This window comes from Cavia porcellus, unplaced genomic scaffold (genome assembly GCF_034190915.1).
Source record: "Cavia porcellus strain 051 isolate PalLab524CR breed Dunkin Hartley unplaced genomic scaffold, mCavPor4.1 scaffold_24, whole genome shotgun sequence".
Lineage (NCBI taxonomy): Eukaryota > Metazoa > Chordata > Mammalia > Rodentia > Caviidae > Cavia > Cavia porcellus.
In genome coordinates, this window is record NW_026947507.1 from 9,862,888 (window position 1) to 9,877,076 (window position 14,189).

The window sequence follows — 14,189 nt, forward strand, 5'->3', positions numbered from 1 at the left end:
TTTGATATTGGTTTGGCAATGTGTTTTGTTTCTTTTTTTGATCTCACACCAAAAGCTCAGGCCTAAAAGCAAAGAATAAAGATGGGGCTGATCAAACTGAAAAGCTTTTGCACAGTAAGGAAGGAAAAAAAAAAAATCGAGAAAATCAAAAGGCAGCTTATGAACTGGAAGAAAATATTTGTAAACCATGTATATGAGATCCTCAAAATAAAGAACTCACATAATCCTTTAGAATGTAAATTGACAGTCACTGTGCAAGAGACCATGGAGGACCCTCAAAAAATAAATCAGGACGAGCACATATCAGTTATTGCACACATAACTGTATAACCAAGTCATTGCCTCATGAAGATTATCTGCATGTCCACTTATTTACACATTATTCAAATAACTGAGATTTGGAAATCTGTTACATCAACAGATGCATAACAGACCAAACATAACAGATCAAAACAATGAATGAATTTATACATATGTACAACAGATCTATCATTCATCCTTTAAAAAAAGCTATTGCTATTCCCAGTAATACATATAAATTTGAAGAGCATTATGCTAAGACAAACTAAATACTGAAAAAAAATACATGATCTTACTTTATATCCAAAAGAAAACCTGTTGAATATATAGAAGATAAACATAGTGACCACAGATAGGGTGATAGAGAAATAGAGAGTTCATAAATCTAACAGCATTGTATTGTCTTGCTATATAGTTCAGGCTGGCCTTGAACACACTATGTAGCCCAGGCCAGCCTCTAGCTGTGAGTTTCTTGCTTCAGCCTCATGAGTGCTGGGATTAGAGTTGTGCACCAGCCCTAGCAGGCATTCAGGAAGGTGATATATAGGTTAATTGTTTATAGTAATCCTTTCACTTTATCAAAGCAATATATCATATATCTCAGCTATATATAGAAATGTTTAAAATATTAAGATTCTGTTTTGTAGAAACAGTTTTGTGGTGTTAACTCTCCATTATTAATATTTGGTCACAAAAAAAATTTGGGACAAAGTCAAGTATCAATTTGAAAACACAAACACTGATTCATCTGATTTGGTATTAGATGCCAGTACCTGGAATGTGAAAATCTTGATGGATTTACTTTCTTGCTCAGTTTTCCCTCGATTTGTGGTGACATCTTATGTTTTTATTTAAAATACTAATAATATGAGAAGACATGAAGTGGGATTTTTCTTTTTCCATTGCTTCTATTTGCCTTTTTCCTTTTACAATCTTAGCAGTGTTATTTCTTTTCTAGAAAAGAAAAAAATGACACACATCTAGGAAACTCACTAAGTAACTACACATCCTCTTCCTAAATCAGGATTTAAGTAAGTCTCAAAATTCAGATACAATTGTATATTATACAATAGGTTTTGGATACTTCAGCTCCAGAAGGAGATTTATACATCTGACCAGAGAGAGCTAATCTTGATCCCTCATGCTGCCTTTCCTCCCAGTCCAGAGCTTACAGTAGCCCAAAACCTGCTTGTTTTGATGTCTCCAGAGGTATGAAGTCCTAGTTCAACCCTAACGTCAAAATCCAGAGGACCAAATCCTAGTATAGCCAAAGCAAAAACTGAACATATGCTCCATCATCTTGATCAAATTCCAATCTTAAAATTCTGTTCTCTGGAGTTCAATTGACTTAGAGGTAATTTTGAATTTGCAAATGAATTATGTGCTCATTTTCTCTCTCAGAGACCCAAGATTCACTTCTGACAGATTTTAAATAGTATTAGCGTAACTTCTAAGAAGCTCTGACTATTACAACTAAATGTTAACTATTCTTGATTTTATGATATTTTAATTATACCATAGTTAATCATTTATAGTATCAATAGAGTAGAAAATGCATTCAAAATTTGATGGCTTGTGTATTTAATGTCCAGGATAAAGTGATTCCAAGACTCACAATCATACATAGTAAGTTAAAATCCTGAAAATAGATGGGATTGTATTTATATCAGCCACCTGTGATTCCTTCTCACACATATTTAGCCACTTGAATGAATTTTCTTCCAAAGAATATAAGCCCAGTTTTCACCAGATCCTGTCTGTGGAAAACAAACTTTATTCTGTGGTTTCCCTCTAAGTGTGGTTCTTTCCTATCTTTTGTAGAAATTGAAAATGTACATTTTCCATTTAATACCACTAGCCTGATGGATGCAAACTGTTTCTTAGTGGACACTGGTCATGAATTTATTACTATCAAAACTGATTCATTTAATAACCTGGAAAAATACTTATATAGCTCACATATTTCTAGAAAAAAATTGAATCTAAAATAATGTACTTGTGCATTTGTGTGTCCCTTCCAAATTCACACATTCAAATTCTAGCTCATAAGACCTCAGAGAGTGACCTTTTTGAAGAAGGGGTCTTTAGAGAGGCAATCTAGGTAAGATGGAGTCATTAGCAGGGTTTCAATCCAATAAGTAGTGTTCTTGTTAGGGGAAATCTGAGCAGAAACAGGCCCAGATGGACAAGATGGAAAACAGGAAGAGTGGCATGTCACACAGAGAGATGTTTACCACAAGCCAAGGTGGCAAGCCTGGCAGATTCCTTCCAAAGCTGGTCCTCAGAAGAAGCCAATCTTACTGACTGCTTGATTTTTGGCCAAGTCACCTCTGGAACTAATTGTTTAAGACACCCAGGTTTTGTCACTCCGTGGCAGCTGTAGGAAACTAATAGGGTACTTATGCAAAACAACTTTCAAAGTGGTTGTCACAATGGGCATTTTAATCTACCACGAATAATAAATCTACCTTGGACTTTCTGTCCATGTTTCACCAATACTAAGTTTTTGCAATGTTTTACTACTTTTTAAGAACAATTTTTTTTCAAAAAGGGAGTGTCTTTTTAATGCAAACCTGAATTCAGGTTTAGCATACCTCTACATTTTATATCCTTTTATTTTGAAATTCTAGGATAAATTCAAATGGGTTAACAGTATCAACCACTCATAACTTCAACATAATTTGATACAATGATCAAGATCATAAACATTTATCCACTAATTGACTCTCTATTGCAAAATACTCGTTCTCTGAGATAATCATCATCTGTTTCAAAAGTACATTTTTTTCCCTTGCCAGACAGGGGCTTATTCACTGAGCTAAATCCCCATTCCCAAAAGTACATTTCTCAAAGGTAAAAGTCACAACTGGAAACTGCAAAATTATTTTCATGTGGATAGCAAGCAAAAATAAGTATTATATCCAGTAACTCTAATACTTACATTACGCTTTTGGAGTATATTTGTCCTGACTCTCTGATATACATACACAGTAGAATACTCAGCATTTTTCAAACAGTATCACGAAGTACAGAGCAGCTAAATAAAACTAAAAATACACCTTCCAGGGCTGCAATGCTTCCTACAATCACTGTTAATGCTTATCCTGTTGGAGGACCCGGTCCTGGTTCTTTTTCACCTTTTGATGAGTTATAATGTGAGATTTGAGGTTGCCGGACTGTACAAACTTCGAGGAACAGCCCTGGATGGGACAGACGAAGAGCTTCTCCCCAGTGTGGATGCGCACATGGGTGCGGAGGTTAAAATCCAGGGCGAAGCGCTTCCCACAGCCTGCAAAGGTGCACTGGAAGGGCCTCTCACCTGTGTGCACCAGGAAGTGGCGGGACAGCTTGCTGCTCTCATAGAAGGCGCGCCCACACTCTGCACACACGAAGCGTCGGGGCGCATGCAGCACAAGGTGCTTCCGCAGGGAGGTTTTATTCCGCAGCCTCTTTGTGCATCCAATGTGAGGACAAGGGAGTGTCTCTGGAGCGCCCTGGTCTTCATCTTGAGGGAGCTTCTTATTAGCAAATTCTCTGAGCTCCTTAGGACCTGACAGGTCAGTGCCAGGGACTCCCCCAGCAGGAGACTTCTTGCTTGCCATGTACTTGGAATCCCAGAGGTGTGCATCCTCTTCAGCCCACCTCAGTGGGAGGGGCTTTTGCTTCGCATCATCTTTCATGTATCCCAAAGAACATTCGCTTAGGTTTTCAAAGGATCTAAGAAGGAAAGCTTCTTTCAGGCTGGGTTCAGAAAACTGACCTGTTATTACACACTCTATGTAGCAGTCAGGGGGTTCCTCCTCTCCACTGGCTTGAGGGCTAGGTTCGGGGCAGGAGCCTCTGTCACATGGGGCCCAGGTCACAGGAACTGGTTCCACTTCTGCTACAGAGACTGAGCTTGCCCAAGGCTGCTCTGGTTTTGCTCCATCGAGGACTCGTCCACCCTGGCCTTTCTGGCCACCAGTCCTGGCCCTTCTCTCCACTGGCCGATTCATATTGTTCCCCGACTGCCTTGTTGAAGGTTAAAACCAGGAGGGATTAGTTGCTTGCGGACAGCTGTGATCTCAGGGAAGCTGGCTTCAACACACACCTGCTTTATGATAATAACCTTATGAGAGCCATCATCAGAGAATAACCTCAAAAAATGGTTTAGAACACACTTTCCAATATGAATGGCTAAATTTACATATTCCCTGATGAACTTCCTAAGACAATTCTGGCACAAGACATGGGTCAATCCTGGGTATTACTCTGGTATAAAAGCGTTACCTGACCTAGCTCCTCATACTGACTAAGTCCCGCTACGATACCAGCCCTACTGGAGGCCACACCCTGCAAAAAAAGCTAAGTTTCCGATGCCTGAACATATGAGATAATGAGATAAATAAATTATGTCTGTCAAGCCTAGAAGGCAAGTGCTGTAGATAGCATAGGGGCTGTCAGAAAGTAGAAGCTTGGACTTTAAATAGACACTCAGGCAACCAACCCTTTAAAGAGGTAGCTAAGTGGCATCTAATTAAAAAACAAAGCAAGTGAAGAAGTCAGGATATTTCTGTTCTCATGGGATGCAACAAATCTGAAAGTTTACACAAAACGGTGCTGTTTCATTACTTTTATTTATTCTACAAATGTGTACTGGATCTGGCTACATTACTAGGCAAGGAATGACCACTTTTTCTCTGTAATGGGCCAGAGTAAAGTTCTGGGGTCCACTGATCTCTGCAAACCACCAAGCACTGTAGCTGCAATGGTAAACATTCACAGATGACATGTGCAGGAGTAAGGTCAGCTGTTCTACAATAAAATGGGGACAGACTGGATTTTACCCTTCGACTGTGGTTTGCCGGCGCACTGTTCTAAAAAGGCCATAGGGTCTGGGGCTGCTCAGTGGCATAAGTGCCTGCCTGGCAAGCACCAAGTTGTGAGTTTGATGCCCAGTACCAAAAATATATAAATGAATTAAAATAAAATAAAAAAAGCAATAATATAAAAAATCCACAGCACTCGGTAAATGGCCAAGATAATTTAAATTTAGCCCTGAAAATTCCTTCTGTTTTCCTTAAAACTTAAAAGCAAGGTGAAGGCTGCTTTGGGAGGCTGAGGCAGGAGGATTTCAAGTGTGAGCCCAGGCTAGGCAATGTAGTGACAATCAGTCTCAAAATTAAAAACAACAAAAGGGATCGGACTGTAAGACCATTTAAAAGTTACAGCATGGGGGCTGGAGATTTAGCTCAGCGGCATAAGAGCCTGCCTTGCAAGCAGGCAGTCGTGAGTTCGATCCCCGGTACCGATAAAAACGAAAAAGACAAAAAAAAAAAAAAAAAAGTTACAGCATGAATATGATGTTATTGCTGCTTTTCTAAGAGCCTTTTTGCTCATAAATAAAGATTTCTTTCTTTATTGTTGTGATGTCCTGCTGCAGGAACAAAAATTAAATGCTATTTAAATAAGGCCAAATGTAAAATTGGTGGGGTGAAAATTAACAGATTGAAGGTACTTTTAAATAGCCACATTAAAAAAGAACATCTTAAAAAAACAATCATGCCATTCACTTCGGGCAATAAATAAACACAATACATATAAAACATGTTTCAGCTAAGGGAAGAGTTTACAATCTTTCTTTTGAAATGTTTGATAAAAAAAACTACTGAAAATGTTACAGTTTATTGTGTCCTTAAAAAGGCGAAATAAAACTGGGAGACTATGCCGGCATATTTAACAAACAAAATCTTAGCACCTTGGAGCATAATTACTAGGATCAAACACAAAAGCCTCTTTTCCTTCAATTAGTCTATTTAAAACTGTAGTTTGATTTTCTTGGTTTTTCTCTAAGCGTATTTCTCACCATCTCTTTCTCTTCTTTCAGCCATAATAAACTCTCTCCAATAAAGTACCAGATGAGCCCAGTCCTGGTGCTGAAACATTACCCATTCATCTTTACTGCCCCTGTAGGTGCACACACACACACTGCTGTCCATCTCTACTTCAGATCTTTGCTTAAATGTCACTTCTCAGGGCCTTCTTGATTACTTATTTTTCATATTAGGGATTAAACCTAGGACTTTCACAATAAGCTATATTCCCAGTCATTTTTAAAGTTTTGAGACAGTGTCTTACTCAACTGCCCATCTGGGCTTTAACTTGTGATCCTCCTGCTTCACCTTCCCAGACTGTTTAGGTTACATGAACTCACCACCATTCTTTGAGCTAGATTTCCCTCTTGCTCCCTATTTGATACAAGTTACAGCTGTTGGTACCATTTATTTAAGGTGTGCCTTACCTTCCAGGCTTGAGTTTTGAGGGCAAATGGCCCGCTTATCTTGTTTATCACGTCCCAGCAGTCAGCACAACAGTCTAATGAAATAAGTTGAAGCACATGTTAGTTATTGTGCTAGTGTTTTCTGATTCAGCAGTCATGTAACACTATTTTATTAAGAATTTATTCGGAATTTCAGACATACGATATAGAAATTTCAAAACGTTGCAAAGTGCTATTTAGAAAGACATCCCATAGAGATCATAAGTGAGAAGACAGGAGTGTGTTCAATTTAATAAGTTTCATGTATACACCTTACTTTTCTAGGATAGATTTTTTATTTGTTAGATCTCCAAAGAATTAAGCAATTCTTTTATTACAATAATGCAAGTTTATGAGAGTTATATATGAAACTGAAATGAAAGTTTAGTAATTTATTATTAGAAAGCAATATATAACAAGCCCTCTCTGTTAACGGAAATAACTGAATTTACTGGTAAACGTGGGACAACAAAATCTGAACATTAAATTAATACACTGCTGCATGTTGTGTATTATGCCTGTAATTTCAGTTCTCTGGAAGGCTGAGGCAGGAGGATCCCAAATTGAACCTAGCATTGTCTTCAAAAATAAAGAGCCCAAAAATGTTAGGAATGTAGCTCTGTGTGAAGTCCCTAGTACCTAGTACTGTACACCCTACATACACAAAAGAAAAAAAGCATTGTTGATTAACCCAATTTTATACCTCTCCAACTGTCGGAAGAAATACTTCATGGGACGCATTTAGTTACTCAATCATCTCACCAATATTTAGTACCCATTAATGTTTTATATGGTGGACACACAGCAGTGAAAGACTCAAAGTTCATGGTCACCACAGGACTCTGCTTATGGAGGAAGACACTCAGTGGTAAATAAAATAGTTTCAAAACATCAGAGGTTGCTTTTATAAGAAACGTCTAGGGAGATTTGCAAGCAGGGGACACTGGACTGAAACCTGCATAAGTAACATTCAGACTGGCAGGAAAGGCGCACAGGGCCAGGGTGCAGCCCAGAGCGCCCAGCATGGCGGGCAGAGGCCGCCATCTTCCCAACCCAACATGGCAGCAGAGGGGACCGAGCTAGGATGTGGACCGGGAGCCATTTGCATCGCGCTCCTGGCCAGAGGGAACCATTACAGGGCTTCACACAAAGGGACAGCGACTTCTGGCTTGGGCCCAATGACGACACAGGAGAATGGATTGGGGAGGACAACGGTAAAAAGAAAGCCTTAGTGAACAATTTAATTATCCTAGAAAAGACTGCTGGGAGGGCAGGAACTAAGACAAAATCCCACTTTTCCCCCCATCAGGCCTAGGGGCTGAACTCAGGGCCTTAGCTCATAAAGACATCCCCAGCCCACTCCCACCCCCAACTCTCCTCTTCCATTTTTACTTTTGGTCTCGCCAAGTCTCCAAGGACGGGCTCGAACTTGAGACTCTCCTGCTTCATCCTCCCAGAGGGCTAGGACTGCTGGTGAGCCCACCATGCTGGCTGAGAACCTTTTGCATTTACTGGCACGTGGTCTAAGGGGCGGCGGGTGAGGGGAACAGCCATCAACAGCTGCCTTTGGGTTTTTTCTTTGCTCCTGGAGTAATTTGGGTGTCACTACCACAGCTAATGCAAAGTAAAGGGAAGCGCGGTCTGTTGTCTTCACACGCATTTGAACATTTTCCTAGAAACTCACCTCATGGAATGAAACGTACACTAAGCTTTGAAACAAGAACTTTTAAAAAATCACTTAAAGGACATTTCCCCCAGCGCCGCTCCGCCACGTGGTTTGAGGCCTGAGGCCCCCAAACCCCACTTTCTACCAGGCCAGGAACTAAGACTTACCCAGGCTGCGGCGAGCCCCTCCGAAGTTTCTTCCAAAGGGCGAGGACACCCAAGCGCCTCCGCTGAGATCTACGCGGCCTCGTGCTCCGCCCGGGACTCCGGCTGCTGGTGATGCTGCAGGTCACCGGAACCCTGCGTGAAGGGCGGGGCCAGGCGGGGGCGGGGCCCGTAAGGGGCGTGGCCATCGAGGGGCGGGGCCGCATGGAAGGCGTGGCGAGGGACTTGGCTAGAAAGAATGGGACTCTGCACTCCCTGGTAGTCTCCCCGAGGGACCTGGCCAATTCAGTTCGTGCTCGCAGGCCTCCCCACAGGCCATAGCCTCTGAATCCCAAAGGCATGGGTTTAGCACGCAGTAGGCACCCAGGTATCTGTCTAACGAGAGCAAGCGGTGTGTGTGCAGCCACATTTAAATTGTAGACACCAATGAAGTGAATCTCAAGCAGAAGAGGCAGTTTTTAATCACTGGAAATAACAGTTTATGTGAACACACGCCCGCAATCGCTTACACTCTCCCATCATCTCCATTCCTCATCTCAACCTACTCCTAGTCTCAGATAAATTCCTACTACTGCCCCTCGTCCCATTAATGTGACTGGAAAGTAACAATTTACTCTGGAACGTCGGTCAACCAACGCTCACCGTTGGCCGTAGTCTAGTGAAATTTAATCGTTTGTATAAATACACCCGCACTATTAGAAACCAAATCAATGTTTAAGAATCTCTTCAATTTTGACCTGAAGCTTTTGTACGATTCACATATCAGAGAGCAGTTCTTCGCTGTTTATTTTCAATAGATTTCAATTATGAGGTTGGAAAACAGCAAATAATTTCCAGTAGCGAAAATATGTAAACTATTTTTTATTTGTTATTCCCTGGACTCCCCCATCAAGTGTAATGGCTCCTCCTTCATTTAGAAGTTAGATAAGGCTACCTTAGAACATACTATTCACAGCAAAACTCTAAAAGCAAATAATTTTTTAAAACTGCTCTTCTCTTGGTCCCTATAGTTCCTTGTGGTGGTCTTGAAAAACGACACACATATGTTCTCAGGTCACCCAGACTTCTTTTAATTTCTTTTTTTGGTGTGTGTGATAAAAATACTAATATTTGGATTTTAATAAAAAATATGATTTAAATGAACTAAAAAACTTCTAAGCAGAACATTCTTTCCAAGTCTTTAAAGTGAATACACACACTAAAAGCAAGAGTCTTTCTTTACCTCAAATCATCAAAACCACACCCTGCTTTTATCACTGGCTAATCGCTATAACAATGCACACAATGAACAAGATCACTACTTCCTCCTCTACCACTGATTCTGTCTGCTCCCTTGGCTCCTGTAAAAATGTGATCTGGTGGAGAATTTGAGATAATGCCTTTAAAAATCTAAAATCTCTTTCCCACCCCAACTTACACATGCATTAGTTTTTATCCCATTTTGATTTAACTTTCCTTTACACAGCCCCTTAAAAGTAAGCTAAAATAAATAAATGCATCTGTTGTCATCTGATCTCATCTCTAGGGAAATTTAATTTCTTCAAAATGTGTTAGGAAATCAATTACACAGTGAAATAAAAGCAGGAATTAGGCTATTTTTTGAAGTTGACCAAGCGGGACAATGTATTGCAACATGTATTTTTTGGACTGATAAAATTGTAGTCAGATTAATTCTATGAGTGCTAGTTTCAAAAACTGTTTTGATCATTTATATGGTCTGCAAACCAGTTTATTTCTAGCAAAAACTATATGCAGGACTTCACTGACTACACAAGATTTGTGTTTCTGTCGTAGACAATGTGCTTCTAGAATTAGCAGGCTAAAAGTGCAGGGCCAGAGGTAGGATAAGATAGGTGACTCACTAGTCCCTGACAATTCTAAAGGGTGTCCAAAACTCAGGAACCAAAACTCGTAATGTTTTCATTGACTATTTTTAAAAATTAAAATTAGTGGAAAGTTTCTGACAAACGAAATATCCAAATCATCGTGCTTTAAAATGTTGCAGAATTTGCCTATTATTAGTCTAATGAAGGATCCCTGCTTGATCTTGTGAGAACTCACAATAGGAGAATCTGGAAGTTTGGGGACATTTTCCCTGGACCAGCTGTGTCAAAAGGAAGAATCAGCCTGGAGGGCAGTCCTTCCCTGGGGGTGGTAGAGAGAAAACTACCATTCCTGGAGTGTGGAGGCTGGGCGGGAGGGAAGAGCAAGAGGATCCAGGCTCAGCTCCAAACCTGGGAACCACAGAGAGCACTTGAGTTTTCAGCCTAAGAGCCAGGAGAATGTGATACGAAAAGAAAACGTGCTTTGTCTGTAAATGTTCACTAACCTTGAACTTGCAAAGTATTATTTCGTTATTGGAGCTTAGGCTATCTCTATTTGATTTAACAAATATGGAAAGCTAATGTTTTTAGCTTGAGATAAAATTTATAAAGTAGTTATTATTACTATTACTATTAGAATGTTACATTTTAAAGTGATAACCCTGAGACACAAGGAAATTTTGCACACTGGTAAGTGTTAAACACAGATTAGAACTCTAACATACTGTGATCTAATATAGCATTTTCCACTGAATTATGATACTTTACAAATGCCATAGCTTTATTGTTATTTTAAAAAAACTGTCACATTATTTGCTGTAATTTATAATACCCTTTTCAAACATGTTTAATCTTGATAACCACCTTATGAATTGTTAATATCCATTTTATAGATGAGGAAATAAAAAGTCAGTAATGATAAATGCCTTATTTAAAGCCACACAAGTAGTAAGTTTATGGAAGAGTTAAGGCCCCAAGCCTCACCCTCCTGACACAAGATTTAAATGTAAAGTTAACTTTTCCAAGTCCAATCAATTGTTTAAAGTTTATTTTAGCATATTCTTCTTATTACTACTATTTGTTGGAGAAGCTCTATGTTGTTCAGGCTGGCCTTAAATTCACTACATAGTCCAGGCTGACCTAAAACTCAGGGTGATCCTCCTGCTTCAGCCTCCTGAGTGTTGGGATTACAGACTTGGTGCTGTCAAACTTAACTTGCTTTTTTCTTTTTTTGTCTTTTTCGTTTTTATCGGTACCAGGGGTCAAACTCATGACTGCCTGCTTGCAAGGGAGGTGCTTATGCCGCTGAGCTAAATCCCCAGCCCCTAAACTTAACTTTCTTGTATTTTAGTTTTGATAGGGGGAGGCACCTCCCAGAAATTAACATATTAGTCTACTTAGAATTTGATATCTTAGTAGAGTATTATTTTTTAAGAGGACATACTACAGTGTATTCATCTGTTTTTATTTTTATTTTCAAAATCTAAATGAAGAGTTCATTTTACTTCAAGCTGAAATGAATGAAATGTATCATCACATCATCATACCTTTTCAGAAGTTTTCATGATTTTCAGATGAAAGTTAGAGTCACATAAATATTGTCATATTTCATTTTCTCGATCAGAATTTAGCCATAAGCTTAAATATTGAAGCTAAAATCTGCTTTTTAGATGTCAGATTTGCCTCAGACTTTGACAATGATTGGTTAATGTTAAATTTATTTTTTATTTTTATTATTTTATTATTTTTTTTTCGTTTTTATCGGTACCAGAGATCGAACTCACGACCACACATTTGCAAGGAAGGCGCTATGCTGCTGAGCTAAATCCCCAGTCCCTAAATTTATTTTTTAAAGTTTTTTTTATAGTTTCATAAGATTCTCTTTTTCTCTTTTGCTGTGTCTCAATATCTGTGTTTCCCCCAAATTCATGCATTGAAATCTACTCCCAATGTGATGATATTCAGAGGTGTGACTTTTAGGAAGTGGCAGATCACAGGGGCTATGATTTCATGAACCAGGTGAGTGCTCTTGTAAAGAGTGCTTGAGAGTGTTGTATCCTTCTGCCACGCAAGGACATGTACAAAGTGTCCTCTGTGGGGAAGGGACCTTCCTCAGACACCAGATCATCTGAACCATGGTCTTGGATTTCTCAGCCTTCAGAACTGTGAACAGCCAATTTTTGTTCCTTGTGTACTACCCAGTCTATTCCGTTAAAGCCTAAAAAAGACTAAGACAATGACTTATGTAACCTCTTTTCTCCCAAACACTCCTTGCCTTTCTGCTAAAGAACCTGTTAAAACTGCATCTATTGGAAGTGATTTTCTGAACTTGCTCTAAAGAATTTTATATTATTTCTCATATTCTACTCCCAAGTTTTTGAATCAATTTCAGATGAGGTCTTTTAGTTTTTATATACTTTTGGATTTACAGATGCATTAAAAATATGATTTTCCGTATATACTTCCCCTAGCTTTCTCTAAGTTTAAGAAATTACGCAGCCAATAAACATTTACTAAAACTAAGATTCCTACAGTGGTACAATACTATTAACTAACCTCCAGACTTTATTTGGATTTCATCAGTTTTCTCTCTAATGCACTTTTTATCTGTTCCAGAATGTAATCCAGGATATCATATTGCATTTAGGACCTATTTAAACCACGGACTGTACTTTACAATGTAATTCCAGTTTAAGCCCAGAAATGCAATTTATGCTTTGAAATATACTCCTTTCTATCACTCCTAACATAAAATGTACCCGTACATCACCCCAAGATTCTAAATCTATATCCTTTCCAAAGCTCAAATTGAGATGTACCACTATTCAGAAATACTTTCTTTTGAAAGCTCAATGCTATCTCTTTCTATTTTGAGTTATCTTGGTCTCAAGGAATTTACATTATAATCACATAATCAGTCATTTTTTATATCTTTAGTTGTATTTTGTTTCTATAATGTGATAGGTAAAAAATCAATAAAATACACATTTCTGCAGGAGAAAAACTTTTGCAGCACCTTGAAGTCTCTGAGCTTTGTGAAGTCTATCTATTCTCCATAGGAAAATTGTAGAAATTGTGGTGCCTTTTCTTTTCTTTTTGAGACAGTGTCCAGGTGGCTTCAAACTCCTGATGACCCTCCTGCTTTGGCTGTGCAAGAGCTAGATTACAGGCATGCTCTAAGTGCCTGACTGGTTACTTTTCTGTATTATATTCTAAGTGGTGAGAATAAATGATGAATATCAGCTTGTAAGTTAAACTGATTCAGCCTATTCCAGCTAAGAAAAATGTACAAAATAAATAGTTCTGGGATATACAGTGATGTGTATCATTTATAGTCATAGGTTTTGTTTTTCTTTTTATGGATTTTAGGATCTAAATATGCTTTTCAAATTGAGTTGAAACCAATTAATGGGTAACAACCATCACTGTGTTACGGTGAAAAGGTCTGAAAAACGCAACTTTAAATAGTTTGCATACGTATGGTTAGAAAAGGATCAAAATAGATAAATATGTGAACATTAGTGATCAAGCTGTTCAATTTGAAGATGCGTTATGTCTTCAGCTAAAAAGTCAACTGTGCTTTAAACAGATTAGAGTATATGGCTTAAAAGCATAGCACTTCAGCTCTTTCCCTGGGTCCTGAGAAAGTGAAGTCAGAATGCCCTATATGAGAACTATTTTTCAACTACATCCATCTTTTCAATTTGCAGCGTTTAACATTTTGAAGAAAGTCTGTAGAAATGATGAAAAGACAGAATGTAAGAGAGTAGAGCTCTTACATTCTCTAGATCCATGCAGGCAATAACCTGACCTAAGAAAAGGGCTCGGAAGGAAGGCGCAAGTGAGCAAAGGCGGCAGCCCTTGGAGACTCAGCAATGACGCAACTGGGGCGGAGTCAAAGCGCGGGGCCCAGGATGAATCTTGACCCTTAACTCTTA

At 39.0% G+C, this 14,189-nt stretch overlaps 1 protein-coding gene across 2 annotated transcripts; it reads right to left on the minus strand.

Annotated features, from left to right (window-relative positions):
• Positions 1–1,155: 1,155 nt before the first annotated feature.
• Zfp42 (ZFP42 zinc finger protein) lies at positions 1,156–8,568 on the minus strand. Of its 2 annotated transcripts, none has more exons than XM_063234627.1 (3): positions 8,432–8,568; positions 6,581–6,654; positions 1,156–4,390 (listed from the first exon to the last, which is right to left on the minus strand). In XM_063234627.1, exon 3 carries the CDS (start codon positions 4,293–4,295, stop codon positions 3,393–3,395), a length of 903 nt encoding a protein of 300 aa, XP_063090697.1. In that variant the 5' UTR covers positions 4,296–4,390; positions 6,581–6,654; positions 8,432–8,568; the 3' UTR covers positions 1,156–3,392. The 2 variants fall into 2 exon arrangements, with proteins under 2 accessions (XP_063090697.1, XP_063090698.1); XM_063234628.1 differs by having other exon boundaries at positions 1,156–4,393.
• Between the last annotated feature and the right edge of the window lie 5,621 nt (positions 8,569–14,189).